The sequence below is a fragment of the Protomyctophum parallelum genome (assembly GCF_964188405.1).
Source record: "Protomyctophum parallelum genome assembly, chromosome: 19".
Taxonomy (NCBI): domain Eukaryota; kingdom Metazoa; phylum Chordata; class Actinopteri; order Myctophiformes; family Myctophidae; genus Protomyctophum; species Protomyctophum parallelum.
In genome coordinates this window covers 35,070,968-35,090,211 of record NC_139717.1, presented here as the reverse complement: position 1 = coordinate 35,090,211, position 19,244 = coordinate 35,070,968, and the positions used below count along the sequence as shown (strand labels likewise).

General features: G+C 42.9%; 1 protein-coding gene across 6 annotated transcripts in view; it reads right to left on the bottom strand.

Annotated features, from left to right (window-relative positions):
* Positions 1 to 17,735, bottom strand: part of LOC310876203 (sorting nexin-14-like) — a 30,592-nt gene extending 12,857 nt beyond the window's left edge. For 2 of the 6 annotated variants that reach the window (XR_014570708.1, XM_083789654.1), the window contains exons 1-19: positions 17,510 to 17,735; positions 16,114 to 16,263; positions 13,398 to 13,518; positions 12,469 to 12,545; positions 11,006 to 11,084; positions 10,854 to 10,897; positions 10,678 to 10,765; positions 10,336 to 10,420; positions 9,817 to 9,973; positions 8,295 to 8,370; positions 7,222 to 7,266; positions 6,597 to 6,677; positions 6,105 to 6,222; positions 5,463 to 5,618; positions 4,991 to 5,115; positions 3,920 to 3,978; positions 3,273 to 3,299; positions 1,508 to 1,637; positions 238 to 424 (exon numbers count right to left, since the gene is read on the bottom strand). Coding sequence is in view for 5 of the 6 variants with exons in the window: in XM_083789654.1 (XP_083645780.1) it covers positions 238 to 424; positions 1,508 to 1,637; positions 3,273 to 3,299; positions 3,920 to 3,978; positions 4,991 to 5,115; positions 5,463 to 5,618; positions 6,105 to 6,222; positions 6,597 to 6,677; positions 7,222 to 7,266; positions 8,295 to 8,370; positions 9,817 to 9,973; positions 10,336 to 10,420; positions 10,678 to 10,765; positions 10,854 to 10,897; positions 11,006 to 11,084; positions 12,469 to 12,545; positions 13,398 to 13,518; positions 16,114 to 16,250 (1,792 nt within the window). In the remaining variant the exon portion in view is untranslated. The remainder of the gene's footprint in view (positions 1 to 237; positions 425 to 1,507; positions 1,638 to 3,272; positions 3,300 to 3,919; positions 3,979 to 4,990; positions 5,116 to 5,462; positions 5,619 to 6,104; positions 6,223 to 6,596; positions 6,678 to 7,221; positions 7,267 to 8,294; positions 8,371 to 9,816; positions 9,974 to 10,335; positions 10,421 to 10,677; positions 10,766 to 10,853; positions 10,898 to 11,005; positions 11,085 to 12,468; positions 12,546 to 13,397; positions 13,519 to 16,113; positions 16,264 to 17,509) is intronic. The other 4 variants (XM_083789655.1, XM_083789658.1, XM_083789656.1 and 1 more) reach the window with 4 other exon arrangements.
* Between the last annotated feature and the right edge of the window lie 1,509 nt (positions 17,736 to 19,244).

Genomic DNA, 19,244 nt, shown 5'->3' with positions numbered 1-19,244 from the left:
CACCCACCGTCCCTCCTAAGCCCAGACAACGAGTGTTTCTCTCCCCCACCCACCGTCCCTCCTAAGCCCAGACAACGAGTGTTTCTCTCCCCCACCCACCGTCCCTCCTAAGCCCAGACAACGAGTGTTTCTCTCCCCCACCCACCGTCCCTCCTAAGCCCAGACAACGAGTGTTTCCCTCCCCCACCCACCGTCCCTCCTAAGCCCAGACAACGAGCGTTTCTCTCCCCCACCCACCGTCCCTCCGGTCGTTGCGCTCTACGTCGATGCAGAAGACGGGGATCCTCTCCCTCTTGACGTCGTCGTCGTAGATGTCGATGTAAGGGATGGTGATGCGCCACGCAGATAGGCTGCGCAGCGAGCCCGCCACGCTGATCAGCTCTGCGGGGGAGTCGTCCTCCATCACCATCATGGCCTCCTCCACCTGGGGAGGACCCGAAGCAACACTTACTACACTGCAGTGTTGTCGACTAAAGTATGGAACCGGCAGGCAGGCCGGCTGGGAAGGTCGGAACGAAGTTGGTCGCTCGTCGGCGGGCGACCGGGCGGCACTGCGCCCCTGGCTCCCTGGAGGTGCTTGGCATCTCCCCCCTGTCCCCTCAGAGGGGGGGAGAACCGTGCGAAATCGAGGGTTACAGCGGCCATCGGGTAACCAGCGAAGAGGGGTTGGGCTCGAGAGGCCGCACCTCGGCCTCTCAGAGCGCCTGGAAGTCCTCGCCCAGCCCAGGAGGTCCGGGGCTCGGGCCCTGCCTCCCTCCTGTGAAATGTTCTCCACTATGACGAAAAATGTTTGTCGACTACTTTTTTCAGCGAGGAAAACTAAATAAAAACAAATTAAAAACTAAGCTATGAAGAAAACAACTTTTTAATATAAATAAAAAGGAGAAAATAAAAACTACCATTACTGCATCAAAAGTAATAAACAAACTATACTATAAAAACTGGTCATACATCGTCCTAATTGTCAAAAAATATAAGAAAGAGGCACATTTTTTTAAATAGCCGGTCCACAAGCTCGAGCTGGTAGATCTGCTATTTTCACAATATTGAAGAACCGAGACCAACAAAATGTAATGCCTCAACTGCCTAGGGATGGTAGGTCCCCAGTTCAAATAGGATTACTTTGGCGGGGGGGGTCACAGCACTGAAAAGGTTGAGCACCACTGGTCTAATACAGTGGTTCTCAACCTGTGTGTCCCAGGGGGGTTCCCAGATGACAGTAAAGTGACAATTTAAGGACCAACCAAGACCAACTTTTACCTCAACCAAAAAAGAGAGAGAAAGACCGTCACTGCATCAAAAGTAGTGAAACTATACTTTAAAAACTGGCCAAACATTGGCCGACTTGTGAAATAAGAAGCAGATCTACAAGCTTGTAGATCTGCTATTTTCACAATATGTACATTATGATTATTTTGGGGGTCACAGCACTGAAAAGGTTGAGAAGAACCACTGGTCTTCAACAGCCGTGGTTAGTGTGTGGAGCCCATGCAGCGCTGCAACTCACCGCATCGTCGTCTGTGTTGTTGACGGGACTGGGCAGCATGGCTCCCTCCATGGTGGTGCTCTTAAACACCCCTTTGATCTTACTCCCGATCCTGCCGATCCCGAACGTCTCGCCTCGTTTGGACGGGTTCCTGTGTGAGTCGACAATACACAATGAGTCCTACATTACGGGCAGGAGCGTCTCCGTCATCATTGGAGAGGCTTCGTCCTCTCGAGTCCCTTTCACGTGCGGGGTCCCACAGGGAGGTCCCTTTCACGTGCGGGGTCCCACAGGGATCTAACCTAGGGACACTACTTTTCTGTATCTATACGCTTCCCATCGGCAACATCATTCGCACCCATGACATACATTTCCACTGTTATGCGGACGATAACCAGCTGTATATGCCACTAAAACCAGGTCCAGGCAATATGTCACTCATTCTGGCCTGCCTATCCGATATTAAAGACTGGATGACACAGAATTTTCTCCAAACAGTCAAAAACAGAGATTGGTTCAAAACTTGGTTCCCTCTCCACAAATGTCATCCTGCAGCCAGTAACCTGAGGGTGATTTTAAACAGGTAACAACAGTCGTCCAATCTTGTTACTTCCAGTTAAGGAACATCGCAAAAATCAAGCCATTCCTTTCGGCCCGGACCTCAAAACGGTTATTCACGCCCTCATATCATCACGTCTTTTATTTATTTATTATTATGTTTATTGATAAATACACTGCACACTCATTCAGACAATTGTACAGAACTGGGAGGAGAGTGATCAACATAAACATTTACAGCATTATTGTACTTTTGTTTCGTTTTTGAGTGGTGCAACTACTCCAAGGAACAGCAATGTGTTGGTTCACCTATGTGACGTTAATGAGCACCAGTATGACTATGAGTACCAGTAGGGGCGCTGTTGTGCCAGAAACAGAGAGAGAGACAGTGCTGCACTGTTGCCTGCTAATGAGAGAGAGAGAGAGAGAGAGAGGAGGGGGGGGGAGTTGCACCACTCAGTTCACACGGGTGGGATTCTTTTCTCCATACGTTAACACTCCCCTCTCAGTGTTCCATTTCAATTCATTTTGTTCCCCCTATTTTTCTATATGCCTGTATGTAACCCCCCCTTCCCCCTCCCGCACCAGGGTCAGTGTCGTCCCCTCTCAAATGAGCACTTGTACGGTCGGACAACCTGAAAGCAGAATCCACCTGCCTAAAAGTTTTATTTTCTTGCCAGAGGCAGGTGGGCAAGACCTGATTTCTATTTCAGTCTTTCGTATGTCCAACTAGTCGACTGGAAATGATTCAAAGTTTAGCGATGATTAGTCCATTTCAGTTAACTGCCGCTTTCTTCAAAACAAAATGACATCCACAAGCAGCAGCAGCAGCAGCATCAGCGGGAGAGGATCCCAACAGAAACACAAGCAGAACAGCCAACATCTTATGAAAGCTTTCTCAAGACATCTCAGGTTTCATTTCTCAAGCAAACACTTGGGGCTCCATCTTGTGCCACCACTTAGGCTACTCCTTATCCATATACCATTTTGAAAAACCTTTTAAAATAGGCGATCTACAAGCTCACAACGTGTCGATGTAGATCGGCTAGTTGAACTATTTTAAAAGGTTTTTCAAAATTGTAAAAAATGGCAAATAGGTTTAGGGATAAGGGGTAAGATAGAGCCCTTGGTGTTCCAATACAGGTGTGCACATTTTGCATGCAGCAAACCAAAGTCCAGTCAGGCAGGCGACGTGCTGTCACATCATGACATGCTTTAAGCTACTCACCTCACATCATCCATACTGAAGCTATTCCTGGAACAATACGCACAGGGACATGAATGTGGAGCTCACTGTAAAAACGTGGCACATAAGGGCTAGGGCGATATGACTTTCAATATCGACGTTATTTCAAACTTTCGCCTTGATTATGAATAATAAAAATAAATAAAAAAGGTTTACACTTTTTACTTTGGGCCATCAGGAGTTGTCTATCTTTAGTGAAGATCTGATTTTAATAATGCAATTAGAGCTTGTTGGGTAATATAACAATAACATTTTGCTAAACCCCAAACTGAAGGTGTCCGAACCTAAATCCCATTGTTTTGATAGGAGAATAACATACTGTATAGTGGGGGAAGTCATGTTATTTAACGTGGAATGTAGACTACACCCGTCACCTGATATTGCGAAGCAACGTATTAACATTTTGTGGAGAAATTCACGCAACACATATGACGTATGTGACGTTTCCCACATAATATATGATCTACAGTACACACATCAAAACAATGGCCTATACATACATCTGTTAGGTGCGTGAAGAGTGATGTGTGCAACTGTGCATGAAAGGTTATTTTCTTCCAAACCAGCTTTCTTTCTCTCTAGTACATACCACCAGTGAGATAGACTGTATGACAGCAGGGTACACCCACCTGTTAATTCTGGAGCTCCTTGTTGGAGATTCCACTCCTCTTAGCAGGTGTCTGAAATACTGCAACAAACACAGACACAAGTAACACAGAGGTAGATTATGTTCAACTCGCAGCGCTGTCAAATTACACTTTCTTCCCCCAAAAATAGCCAAACTACTCAAACTACTTGCCCAGAGAATAGGGGCACTATTCTCGATGATGTGATTTTAACCCATTAAAAATCAGAAAGCATCTTGTGTAATTTACAAATTTTAGATTTTTTGCATTGGCTATTCAAAAATAGCAGATATACTTACAGTGCCCTTTTACATCTGAGACTTTTGAACATTTTTGAAGAAGTGATTTAGAGCACATTCGTAGAATCGCATGAGGAAGGCAGTGCATGCACAGATGCAAGTCAAGCTAAATTATCAGTCTGCACTGCACTGGTGGTGAATCTGGTGATGCTGAAACATCTTGGCTGTGTTTTTATTTTACTTCACTAAAACATCCGGGACAATGCTCCACACGTCCCAGACTCTTCTCCCGTCTCCCAAACTATGGAATGAACTCCCCATTGCAGTTAGAACTGCAGACTCACTCCCAATCTTGCGCCGCAGTCTGAAGACTGACCTCTTCAGACTCCACCTCAGCCCGTAGTACTTGTCCTACAATGCCCTAGCCTCGATGACCTTGCAGGCTTATGCAAAGACAAATCTAAAATGTAATTTAGGTATAATGTAATGTAGACAGATATATATAGACAAATCCAAGGAGGGGTGCCCTGGGAGTGACCATGCCTGCAGTGCACCATTAAGCACTGCTTTACACCACAGCACTGATTAGCTACACCTGGCCGGGCACTGCTCCATGGATTTGACTATAGTGTTTATAGTTTCAATGTAGAGATTATCTTTGGATATTCTACGGTTTAGACTTTAGACTGATAGGTTCTTGGTTTACTTTGTCCTTGCTGTTAGGATAGGCCTGAGGTCTAATTCATGGTACCAGTCTTTTACCTCGTGACTGTGACAGAACATGTTCTACTGTTAGGATAGGTTTAAGGTCTAATTCATGGCAGAAGTCTCTCACCTCGTCACTGTGACAGAACATGGGTGTGAACACTCTCTCCAGCAGGGACAGGACGTGTTCGTAGGCCTTGAACAGACAGGGCACCGTCTGCAGCTTGATCACATCACTGTAAGGACCCTCAGCAACTGACAACAACACAGAGATGCTCCGCTTAGTTCTGCTAAATACAAGCTATGAACGGAATGGTTAATTATAAAGTCGAATTTGAAAAGAAAATTCATGAAAACAATATTTGGCATAAAAGGTGGTTGCACTGTCACCAACTGTCAGCCTGTCACCAACACCCCACTAGACAGTAGAAAGTATTTTTTTTAGTTTTTTGCTAAACCCATGTTTCTATGTCAGTCGTTCTCAAACATTTTCATGTCAAGGAGAAAGAAAATCAGTTACGCTACCTTTAAATACATAGATACAGAGCCAAACAACACTGGTCGTGGTGCGTGCGTGCGTGCGTGCGTGCGTGCGTGCGTACTGTTCTTGATCTCCTGCACGATGGCGGGCTCAAAGCGGATCTTGTCGATGCTCTCCTCCAGGCAGTACGTCTCGTAGATGTGCTCCACCTCGCCGTGCAGGCGTTGCAGCTCAGATTCACTCAGCTCTGGACTCAGAATCTTGTTGTTAAACTCCTCTGGAAGAAAAGAGTGAGATCTGATTAGTAAAACTAATAATAATAATAATAATACCCAGAGAGGATATAAGATTAGATGTTACAGGAATTACTGGTGCGACATTGGGGTTGTCAAGTGCACAACATTTTGAGACAGAAACGTGTGTGCCACTGAAAAAGAAAACAAAGGTTCAGCCAATGGATGATGTGTATGGGAAGTTATGTTTCTATAGTTTCTATATACTGCAGGTAATGTGAGACAGTAGATTACAGAAATGTATGTATTTGCATTACTGTAACAGATGTTAAAACTATTATTGGTCACCAAACAAACAGTGAAACAGAACTGAAGCATGCGCGCGCACACACACACACACACACACACACACACACACACACACAAACAGGCTTACCCACAGTGAGACAGAACTGAAGCACGTGCACACACATGCACGCACTTACCCACAGTGAGACAGAACTGAAGCACGTGCGTGCACACACACTTACCCACGGTGAGACAGAACTGAAGCACGTGCACGGCCCCCTCCTGTTTCAGAAAGTTCATGAAGCCAAACAGCAGGTCCTGCTCCTCTCTGATCTCCTTCAGCTCCAACTTCAACACCTGCGGAAATCAAACCACACGCAGGCAGGGATGGAGGGAACGAGGGAAGGATTGAGGGAAGGGAGGGGAAGAAAAAGAGAAAAACAGCATAGAGACATTATGTGACATGGATGATTCAATGGACGGACAGACAGACAGACAGACAGACAGACAGACAGACAGACAGACAGACAGACAGACAGACAGACAGACAGACAGACAGACAGACAGACAGACAGACAGACAGACAGACAGACAGACAGACAGACAGACAGACAGACAGACAGACAGACAGACAGACAGACAGACAGACAGACAGACAGACAGACAGACAGACAGACAGACAGACAGACCAAAGAGGACCTCTCTCTACCTGTGTGTGTGCGTGCGATACTTACAGATGGCTTCCTGTTGCTGTTGTCAGCATATTTCTGCAGAAAGGGAACTAGGGCAGATGGAGGTTCCATGGCTTCCTCTGGCTGAGGAGACAGTAACATTCCAAGTTTGAGCACAACTAACTCAATAATTAAGAGAATTAACTAACTAACTAACTACAGCAGTGGTTCTCAAACCTTTTAATTAATTAATTAATTAGACCTATTTCATCAAATTCAATCCAATCCACTTTATTTATAAAGCACATTTTTATACAACAAGGTTGAAACAAAATGTTTTCCCCACGGGGGGAATTCAGTTTTCAGTGAATCACAAGGGAGTCCGGGTCTGGGCCTGGGGAAGCCTAGAGCCTGACGTTTCTTAAATTCTCCCATTTAAACAGGAGTTTAGCTCAGGGTGGGACAATGTCAGGTCTCTGCTCTATGAATAGAGTGTCTTGGAACAACTTGTTGTGATTTGGCACTATAATAAAAATGGAAATTTTATTCATAAAGGTCTGTAGTTGATTTTGGCATGGTGCGTCATTTGTGTCAGAGCACATTTGGCATATACACATAATGAAAAGTGCAACATGTTAATAAATACCACCAAGCCAAGTCTTCAAGATCAAATTCCAAGCGGACTCACCGGAGTGTCGTCAACGAATATAAGCACCATCAAGTTCACAGTATCCTGTTTGAACAGAAAGGATATGAGCATGACGTAAACACACTGATTCCACCTCATTGCAGATGACCATCTGAGCACACATTCACAGTGTCTCACTGCTAAACAGGATGCTTACAATCATGGAAAAAGTATTCACAAGTAAAAAGTATAAATTCTGTATCAATGTAGATGATGCTCTGTTACACAAGTACAAGTCCTGTATTAAAAATGTACTTGAGTAAAAGTACATCAAAGTGCACACTACAGTAAAAGCGGCATCAAATATACTTAAAGTACCATAGGTAAATTTACTCATTGTGCATAATGTCCCATTTCACAAGTAAAAAAAATATAAAAACAACTTTTGAAAACAGCAGACCTGCAAGCTCACAATGCGCCGTGTCACGACACACTGTGAGCTTGTAGATTGGCTATTTTCAAATGGCCGAAATGTATATAGGGTTGAAGTGGTCAATGTATGTTTGTTTTGTAATAATAATCTAAAGTATTAGTAACTAAAGTTTTCAATTCATTATAGTGGAATAAAGGTGCAACATTTGCCTCTCAGATGTAGTGGAGTAGAAGTAAAAGTACTGAAAATCGGAAGTACCGCAGTAAAGTAAAAAGTAAAAAGTAAGTAAGTAGCCTTGCCGAGCCATGAGGCCCATTTGAAAAATATATGCCAGGGACCCCCATAAGAGAAGATTTTTACAGCTCTAGAAGTGATTCTCAACCCGTTTACATTAGTCTACGGAGCCCTATTTAACACAATTGATGCCCTCAGAATAGATATGTGCCCCGCGTTTTTGGACGATTTTTAACACAAAATATACCCATAGATTTATTCAGAATAGAGTACAATCAAAGTTAATTTAACTCTGAGAGTTTACAAATGGAACCAAAAGGGTCCAGTTGGTTATCATTTAACCAACTGGATTATCATTTAGCAGGGGACCCCCTGGAACTCCCTCAAGGACCCCTAGGGATCCCCAGACCCCACTTTGGGAACCACTGAAGTACAGTACTTGAGTACATGTAGTGTTAGTGCTTACAGGATCAGCCATGAAGTCCATGGTAGGCAGCATGACAGAACCAGCCATCACCTCTCTCAGCAACAGAGCCAGAGACCTGAGGACGAGCAACACAGACAACTGAAGCAGGGGTGCACTGCATACACTTAATGACTTGAGAGCTACTTTCAAAATGACCAGCTCAACAAGATCTGGACTGCATTTATATAGCTCTTTTCTCCTAAGTGCTTTACATTCACACACTGACGGCAGGGGAAACCATGCAAGGCAAGAACCTGCTCACCAGGAGCAGTTAGGGGTTCAGTGTCTTGGACAACCTCAAGGACACTTCGACACATGAGGTTCACCAGGAGGACCTTTAGGGGGCATGACGTGAAGCTTACTTGCAGTCAGTGGCTTTAGGGGGCATGACGTAAGGCTTACCTACAGTCAGTGGCTTTAGGGGGCATGACGTAAGGCTTACATGCAGTCAGTGGCTTTAGGGGGCATGACGTAAGGCTTACCTACAGTCAGTGGCTTTAGGGGGCATGACGTGAAGCTTACCTGCACTCAGTGGCTTTAGGGGGCATGACGTAAAGCTTACCTGCAGTCAGTGGCTTTAGGGGGCATGATGTAAGGCTTACCTGCACTCAGTGGCTTTAGGGGGCATGACGTAAAGCTTACCTGCACTCAGTGGCTTTAGGGGGCATGACGTAAAGCTTACATGCAGTCAGTGGCTTTAGGGGGCATGACGTGAAGCTTACCTGCACTCAGTGGCTTTAGGGGGCATGACGTGAAGCTTACCTGCAGTCAGTGGCTTTAGGGGGCATGACGAAAAGCTTACCTGCAGTCAGTGGCTTTAGGGGGCATGACGTGAAGCTTACCTGCAGTCAGTGGCTTTAGGGGGCATGACGTAAGGCTTACCTACAGTCAGTGGCTTTAGGGGGCATGACGTGAAGCTTACCTGCACTCAGTGGCTTTAGGGGGCATGACGTAAAGCTTACCTGCAGTCAGTGGCTTTAGGGGGCATGATGTAAGGCTTACCTGCACTCAGTGGCTTTAGGGGGCATGACGTAAAGCTTACCTGCACTCAGTGGCTTTAGGGGGCATGACGTAAAGCTTACATGCAGTCAGTGGCTTTAGGGGGCATGACGTGAAGCTTACCTGCACTCAGTGGCTTTAGGGGGCATGACGTGAAGCTTACCTGCAGTCAGTGGCTTTAGGGGGCATGACGAAAAGCTTACCTGCAGTCAGTGGCTTTAGGGGGCATGACGTGAAGCTTACCTGCAGTCAGTGGCTTTAGGGGGCATGACGTAAGGCTTACCTACAGTCAGTGGCTTTAGGGGGCATGACGTGAAGCTTACCTGCAGTCAGTGGCTTTAGGGGGCATGACGTGAAGCTTACCTGCAGTCAGTGGCTTTAGGGGGCATGACGTGAAGCTTACCTGCAGTCAGTGGCTTTAGGGGGCATGACGTGAAGCTTACCTACAGTCAGTGGCTTTAGGGGGCATGACGTGAAGCTTACCTGCAGTCAGTGGCTTTAGGGGGCATGACGTGAAGCTTACCTGCAGTCAGTGGCTTTAGGGGGCATGACGAAAGCGAACAGCAGCTCGGTGAGTTTTCTCAGATACAGCAGCTCGTCTTTGCGGCTCCGCAGGGCGATGTGCAGGTCACCGCCGTACTCTTCCAACGCTGCCTGCTGCAACTCCTCCACATTCTTCACTGTAAAGTGCACGCACGCACACATGCACGCACACACGCACACACACACACACACACACACACACACAGCTTGTATGTCTATGAGCTTGCATTGTAATAATCTAAAATGACACATGCCAGGGCCCCCCCAGATAAAATAAATTAATAGCATCAACCACTTTTAACCCTACTATTTGATCATAGCTGAGCTTCTAGACATGCTATTTTGCACAACACAAATCTTAAGTTGTATGGGGGTCAATCATCCCTAGCACAGAATAGGTCCAGATGGAGGTCCGCGGCCAAATACATACATACAAACGTTTGAGAACAACTGCTCCAACATGCTGTAATTTGTGTCTGTGGTAGAACAAAATGTATACCTTTTTTCTGAGCTTCTGAAATGGTTTCAATGTGCTTCATTATTGCTTTCATCACTTTGTCGGCAAATACACCAGGAACATCCACCTAGTGGCAATGTGGTACAAAGCAGTGGAAAAACAACCCTGGATTATGGCAACATAAAAATCTAGTACAAATGCTTTTGCTGTGCTAAGAACTACATACAGTATGCTCTGAATAGATCGAATAGAGATACAGCTGGGGAAGACTTCTCTTGGCCAAACGCAAGATATCTTTCATCTTACAAATCTATTATACTGAAAACATGTTATAAACTTCCCACCCCTTTGTATGGTTTTATCATCTGAAGAGGGTTTATTTACCTTCTGAGCTCGTCGAATTATTACTGATGCAAAGAAACGAAATGTAATTTTCAACTCGTCCACACACGCCTCATCATCTGTCATGTCCCTGAAAAGTGGAAGACAAAATGTAAAAACATTTCCTCTATGTGTTACTTACTATAATGAAAAAATACAATAAAAGAAAACAATCTCACCTGTACCAGGGGTAGATGTAATTCTCCAGAACCAACTCAAATACCTGCAAGTCGAAGAGAGAAAGAAAGTGGGGAAAAAAGCCTTGGGTGAAAAGAAAAGGTATTGTGAATTAAGATTAGAACTAAAACAATGAAAGCCTTGTCTAGCATACCTCTGCTACTGAAGAATCCACTTTTGAGTGAACTTTCAAGTCCAACCATGGCTGATAGTTTTCAAGCAGTAGGGTTGGTCTGTGAACAAAAGAAAATGCAGTTTGAATACCTTGCAATACTTCTTATTTTACACTAGGTGGCACAGTAATACACTTTTGAGTTTTTAGTAAAGGCAAAACTTCTGGGAAAACTATTAATTATATCTAATCATTTGAGCTGATTAGACACTAGTGGTTATATAGTCAGTCTAACATGATTACATGTTAGACTGAATAAGCAGGATAGTAGAATAGAATAAGCATGATAGTATTGAACAAAATGTGCTATCACAATCCCCAGACCAAAGATGATAGACAAAGATGATAATAATATTAAGAATGCATGACATTTTCTTTTAACAAATCATCAGCAATAAGTAGACTTTTTTTTTAACAGAAATGGTGCACAAATGAATAAGCATAATGTTGGAGTTCCAGTTTATGTTTATGTTACTTGTGTGGTCAAGCCAATACCACTAGTGTACTGTATGTCTTCCTGGGGTCCATGATACAGGTCTGTAAGGAATAACAAACTGGGGCTGGGGGTCCTTGAAATGAAGGTTTGAAAACCAGTGCTGTTGTAGGGCCGTGGTTCTCAACCTTTTCAGGCTGTGACCCCACCCAAAATATTCTTAATTTAACTGGGGACCCCCCAAAATAATCATAATTTAACTAGGGACCCCCAAAATAATCATATTTGAACTGGGACCGCTCACCCTGACAAGCAATTGGAATTGTAGGAGATGAGGCGTTACATTTTGTTTGACTCGGTTCACAGATAACTATTGTGAACATAGCTGATCTACAAGGTTTTCTTTTGCTCTTATTTGCCTCCTTAATTTATTTGACAATTTGGCCAATGTTTAACCAGTTTTTATTGTATAGTTTGTTGATTACTTTTGACAAAGGACTGTTTTTATTTTTATTTTGGGGGATTTATAAACGTCTTGAAAGACCATACAGTTACACTTCACGATCATCTGAGAACCAGTGTTGTAGGGTTCAACGTACCTGAATACAATTTACATTTCTGTTTGCCATTTAGTCTTTGTAATCAAAAATTGCAGACTGCAGATTTGACAAATAACTTAAATAGAAGTTAAAGAACTTACTGATGTTTAATCATGTAATGCTTTCAAATATCTAAAATAATTGCCACTAAGCCAGTAATTGCAGTAACTATGTTTTCAGACACAAAGACTTATTTGTGTATCCCAAAGATCAAATTAGCCTTTGTGATTTTGGGGGATAAACAATTACTTCAAGAACAGATAAATTGGTAAATGGTGAATATAAAATCATAAAACATCACTCATTTGCCGATATTTGGCTGACCAGTTGAAACACTTTAAAACCCATTTGGCTTTGTAGGGCACCAACTAGCATACTGTATACTATACTGTATTGTGTATGGAGCAATGTACCTGTGTCGTTTACACTTGACCTTCCCACACACAGCACAACTGTGTCCCTGAGGGAACAGCTCCTGCTGGTCTGGTTGCTGAAGACAAAAGAATGAGTAAGAAATGGTAATTAGTGCATTTTAGCACCTTTATCCAAGGTGCTTTACATTACATTCACCCATTCACACACGCACACATTCATACACCGATGACAGAGGAAACCACCGCTCACTCTACCCCTGAGCCACTGCTGCCACAAATGGAGTTGGAACAACAGATGTTCAGGAGGTGGAGAAACACACATTGACCCTGCCCTTCACGCCACTCTCCACACCACTCTACCTGTCCCCATTTATACCTGACCAGTGCCACCCAGAATCCTCCACGTTTCGCCCGCCTCGCTGCGTCGCACACTTGCCACTTTCCTACAGGCTTCTTGCATCCCACCCCTTTCACCTCCATAGTAGCTCCTTTCCCTGCTCCCCCCAAAGGAGCTTATCGGTACTAAAACTACTACATTCACTCTGCTAAAGCGGAAACAAACGATGAAAACAAAACTCTCTTCTCTCCTACTTTCTCCCCCTCTACCATTTCTCAGGTTCCTGCTGGGGGGTCCATGCGCGCCGTAAGACAAACGCCATACGACCTCCTCCCCAAAGACCTCAGGGTCGACGGCCTCCCATGGAACCTACACACCCAATTTCATTCATTCATTCATTTCTTTACTGTCAATAAATCCCTTAAACCTTCCCAATGGTGCGTTTCTTCCGACTAGTGAAAGAACCATTATCGCAAACTCATCATCGTCATGAAGATGCAAGAATTACATAACCATTGTCTAAAACAAATCGTTATGAACACAATAATAGTAATAACCAGTATCACATTCATCATTCATAAAGACAACAATTAGTAATAACCATTACTAACACGGTTTGTGTTGTTCTTACCGTGTTCCTTGGCTTCATGGTGAAGAAGATGTTTGGGAGGAGAGTTTCCGGTCCAATGGAGCAATAGAAAGTAACCAGGCCCGCCAGGAACGACCAGAACACCATCAGGATATGAACATACCTGCACATGAGCACAGAGAAGCAAGACCAGTCTGACAAATGCCATTGATAATGAATTGCCAGTTTTGAGTGTTTGTGTAAACACAAACATTAAAAGACTAATGATTGGCCAGTATGAGATGATGTATGATGACGTATGATGATAAGAGCGCCCCTCACTTCACACAGGGGTGATTTTTATTTTGACACCTGAACACTCACATCCATATTTTTGGGGGGATTAGTAGCCCCTACAATCTCGAGCTTGTAGATAGGCTATTTTCGGCAAAGAGGTTTATTGTACAGGGAAAAAAGATAAGACCAAGGACTCAGCCAAAGTCAAAGTCATTTTATCGTCTTCTCAGGCTTATGTGAAGTGAACACCCCAGACAGTTTTTAAGTTACTTGATTCAGTAATTAGATATTTGATATTCATTATTCATATTTTCCATGGTTAAAATGGAGTTTGAAGTTACAATGGGTTTGTATAGGAAGGAGGCTGCCCTTCAAATATCAAAATATTGAATCAATCAAATAAGCCAGAGCAGACGATAAAATGACCAAAGGTTTTACAGTTAAGGTATGCGATGGAAGTATATCGTTGCTATCAAGTGGAAACCTTGTGTGTGTGTGTGTGTGTGTGTGTGGGGGGGGGGGGGGGGGATACAAGGTTTCTGCCCGACAGCAACGATACATACGGCAGTAGTCAGGGACATGACTATCCATTGTAAAGGACCACTTCACCACTTTTCAATGGTGAATATAATTCATATAATTGGTCCTCACTAATGTTTATGATAAAATAGCACAATTGGTTTCTACTTGGTCTGTGTCTCATAGGAGGGCTGTGGGCAGTTCAGAAACCCGTCCACCTGTGACATCATCGTTAGGCAGATTCTTTATTTTTCCTGATTCAAATTCAAAAATATCAAAAGCAGTAGACCCGCAAGCTCAAAATGGTTTGAGCTTTCAGATCTGCTACTTTTGAGTGGCGCTGTAGTAATAGTCTGATCAAGTAGTATCGTTACTTTACAAAGAAATACAAAAGTAATATGGAGATAGATAAGATGTTTCACCATCTCCTTGTGCACACTGCAGTGCTGGCCAAACGTTTGATTTTGCAACAATGGAAGTCAGAATCTAGCCCTGTTTCAGCAGTAGCTTAGAGACTTGGGCAAAAAAGATCATGTCCTCCTGAAAATATGTGGATAGGTGGTCAGTCTCCTTAGCCTCGCAATGGCCAGACGCGAATCTGCCAGTGGCAAAAATAAAAACAATTGGCAGTGTGATATGAGTGAGTCTGGCCAAAATGCCAGGCTAACGGTCTCCTGTGAGGGAGCCCGTGCTCAGTTAACCAAAGCGACTACCTTACACCAACCAACCCACTATTCATGAACTCAAAAACTCTTAAATTAAATGATCTAGTGGACACTGCAGTAATTATGTATAAACACACAACAAATTACTTTTTACCTTTTTGTTTCCCTTTTCATTATATAGGACAAATCTAAGCCCGGCTTAGATTTCTTAGATTTCTCACAATCTTTGGTCAGAACTTTATAGTTTTTTTTTTTAATGAAATCTATGTCTGACAATATTCTCTGCTTAGTGTAACTTGAGTTATGTTCAAAAAGGGTAGGTGCAATAAGCCTCGGCTTCTGCCTTCACCTTTTCGGTACCACTAGTTATTAGTGGATTTTAATGTATGTACTCTGTATGTACTCCTTTTTCCTTTTATGGACTGAAATAAAATCTATCTATCTATCTATGTATCTATGTATCTATCAATCAATGTGGCCCCTCAAGAGCTTGACAACAGTATGGGTTAAGCATTTTCTGTGTAAATTATGTTGGACCAACAGGCGTATCGTATATGCCGTCACCTCCTTTGATACACTTTTGACTGGTGTCTGTTTTGTTTTTGTTTTTTGTTTTGTTTTCTTTATTTTTCACTTTTTGCTAAACTCTTATTTACTATTTACTGCACATTTTGGGGGAAAGGGGGTTGGGTGGGAGGGTTTCTGTTTGTCTTGTGATTTTATTTTATTTTTTTCCTAGAGAAAACCAGAAAATACATGGAAAAAGGTGCATTTATATAGTGCTGTTATCCAAAGCGCTTTACATAGATTGTGCATTACATTCACGCATTCATGACGGGTGAATGTGACACTGATGGCAGTGGAAACCATGCAAGGCACCAGACTGCACATCGGGAGCAATTAGGGGTTCAGAGTCTTGCTCAAGGACACATCGACACCAACTCTAGTCTGGAGGAGGCCGGGATCGAACTGTGAACCTTCATGGTTCACATCCGGCTGCTCTACCGGCCACTCTACCCCTGGCCCTGAGCCACTCCTGCCCCCCAGAAGGGTTTAGTTTAGAATTACAATTTAGGCGTTTAGCAGACACTCTTAATCCAGAGCGATTTACATTCAGCAAGAACAAAAAGCATGGCAATACATCACATACGTGCTACGGGCCATGATGGAGTCTGAAGAGTCTGAAAGTGGGTTACTTTCTATCACTGACTGTAACTTATCCTGTGACAGTCCTTCAATACAAATGATGCTAAAATAAGATGTTTCTGCCCGACAGCAACAATGTTTAATAATCCTACCTGTTTAGCAGCACTGTCAGGGACAGCATGGACACCAGTAGGAAGCAGAATAAAGGATATTGGCGGAACATTTCTCTGAGGACGTCCAGCTTCAGTCTCTGCTTCAGATTGTCACAATATGTCTGTAGTCCAGCCATCACTAAATGTACACTGTAAAACAGAATACACAGGAACTATGACTGTACTCTGTAGTACACCAGCCATCATTAAATGTACACTGTACACATGAAGTATGTCTTGTACATCAGCCATAATTTCAATGCATAGACAGCCTGTAGGACAAAATATTTAAATACACATAATATGTCTGTACACCAGCCATCATTTCAATGTACACTGTAGGACAAAATACACATGAAATGTCTGTACTAGACATCATATATATGACACAATGGAAACAAGCCCTTAGGACTGTGTGTTATTGTAGAATTATTGTAGAATTATTGTATAATTGTAGTACATAACTACATATTGTACTATTTTGATTGTATTCAATCAATTTCAGAACACACAACACACTGTAGGTGTAGGACAAAGTACACATGCAATGTGTCTACGTATATAGTAGTCTGTACTCCAGCCATCATTCCAGACCTACACATGAAATATGTCTGTATTCTAGACGCAATGTCCTTCCTAACGCTATGGACCAGAGCTATCTGTATTCCCAGCCATCATTTCGACAAAATACACCTAAATAAATCACATAATCCTTACCTACGGTTGTGTACAATCTCAGAGTTACAGATTTGTAAGGGTCAATCAATTGGGTACATTTTGGTTCCTAACTATTAATAATTTAGCTGCATGGGCATTGAGGGATCCCCTTAAGGACCCCTGGGGGTCCCCGGACCCAACATTCAGAACCAGTATAGAGTTATTCCTTCTTTTTTAAGTAAACCAAATTAAGGGACCCCGAAGCTCTATTGTCCGTTAGTTCCCTAAATAACACCATACAAAATAGATATAGCTTAATTGCTTGCTGATTGATTGAATACTTTATTAACAGTATTAGCACAGGAAAGTGCAGTTCAATACAAGGTCTGCTATTAAAGAGGATATAAACCCTAAGAAAGCATATGCTTGTTTCCATCGGGGTCCTCCTCCTCCGTATTAAATTCATCATCTTCCATTTTCGCAGAATGCTTGGCGTTGCTCGATTTAAGTTTTGACATGTTCAGAAGAATATGGGTTGGGTTCATGTGGTTACAAAGCTGTAACAAAACATTTGCCAAAGTCCAAAGATTCATGTGTTCACAACCAATTAAACGTTTTGTAAAATCAGAAATAGTCCCACAACATTGACAACGATAAAGTTGTCAAGTCGGTGAGTTTAATAACTCGGCTCGCCTAACGACAACAAGAAGTAGTAAACAAGGTTGGTTCATAAACTTACTGTGCTCGAAAGCATTTGATTGTAGCTCCTTTTTCATATAATAAAACACATGATTATCCACGTGCATGGATAGCGGCCATCTCTACACGTCCCCCTAGAAATACCAACATTTAAAAAATCTAGTTTTTGAAGCTACATTTAAAGTTTTTAGTCGACATTTATGTTTTCCTTTTGACAGACGGATCATGGAATGTTTCCCTTAGTATAATCCCCCCGATATGTCACTTCCCGTCGACCCGTCCGTCACCGCGAGACGTACATCCACTGTTGTTGCCAGTTTGTGAGAGAAACAAGCAACCATGTCTACGAAATACTTGTCAGAGTTACACCAATCTGGGTACCCATCGCCAACAAAAGAAAAGAGAAAAGCCAGCGCCCTTTTCTTTTGAATTTGTTGTTCGAAGTCTGTCTCAAGAGACTATGTTGCACAGACTCGAATGAACGGGTCATAATTTCAACCCCCCTTTCCTTTTCATATCAAGGAAGGGCAGGCCCATTATTTATTTGCCATTTGATTCACGGTCCATATGCAGCATTTGATTAGACTTGCAGTCCTAAAACGAAAGAATTTGGTTATAAAATGTGTCCACAATATTGACAGATAATAACAGGCAAGCATTAACAAAATAAAAAATAAAAAATCCAACGATGGCTATTTTATAAATCCAATGGCTTTTTATAAAAAGGGGGGGGGGGATACATTTGGGGGTCCTTGACGTGAACATATTTGGGAAAAACACTAGTTAAGCGAGCGTCCCATTAGGAAGGAAGCCCAAATAAGCAACTTGTCTCCAACTTAATCTACACTTTAGAAACCGCAACCCACAACGAGCCCAAAGTATTTTAGAATAAAAAGGACATGGCAACGCTGGCCAGATGTGTGTGAAACTCTAGAGAGATGCCCCTAAGATGCCCCCTCAGCCAGCTGGCCCTGGAACTCCGGGCACAAACACAAACAGAGCCACGATATAGAAAACCCATTGGACTAAACCAAATTATAAAACAGCAAAAGGAAAACTATCTGACACATTGAAAAGAAGCAACACAAAAGCAGAGTAAACTAGAATGCTATCTGGCCCTAAACAGAGAATACACAGTGGCAGAATAGCACTGAATGAGCACCGTGACCGACCCAAAACAAAGAAAATCTTAGGTAGGCCTACAGACTCAGTGAGCACAGTCTCGCGATCGAGAAAGGCCGTCATAGGCAGACCTGTATCCCAAGAGAAGACAGACTATGCACCCTGCACTGCACACAAAATGAAGTGGAAACCGAGCTACACTTCCTAACCATCTGTCCATTGTAACAAGACATCAGAGACACATACTTCCCACAGATTACAACCACACACAGAGATTTTGAAAACATGACCAATGACAAAAAACTCCCATATCTGCTGGGCGAAATACAACAATGTGCAAACACAGCAGCAAGATTTGTGAGTTGCTGTGATAGAAGGATATCAAATGGAACACAACCACCCTAAAGACTAATCATTGTGTATATTCCTGTACTATACCTGCATCGAGTGATCTTGGTACATAGAAGTTGATCTATTGAAGATTCTGACCTTCAAAGTACATATTTTTGTTTTGATTGTATTGCTGTATATTGTTGTATTGTTCTTTCTGCTTTGGCAATGTAAACGTACGTGTATATTTAATTGAATTGTGTGATGGTGGGGGGTGACTGCTGGCTGCAAGTTTACCAAGGACGGTGAAGGACCAGATTACT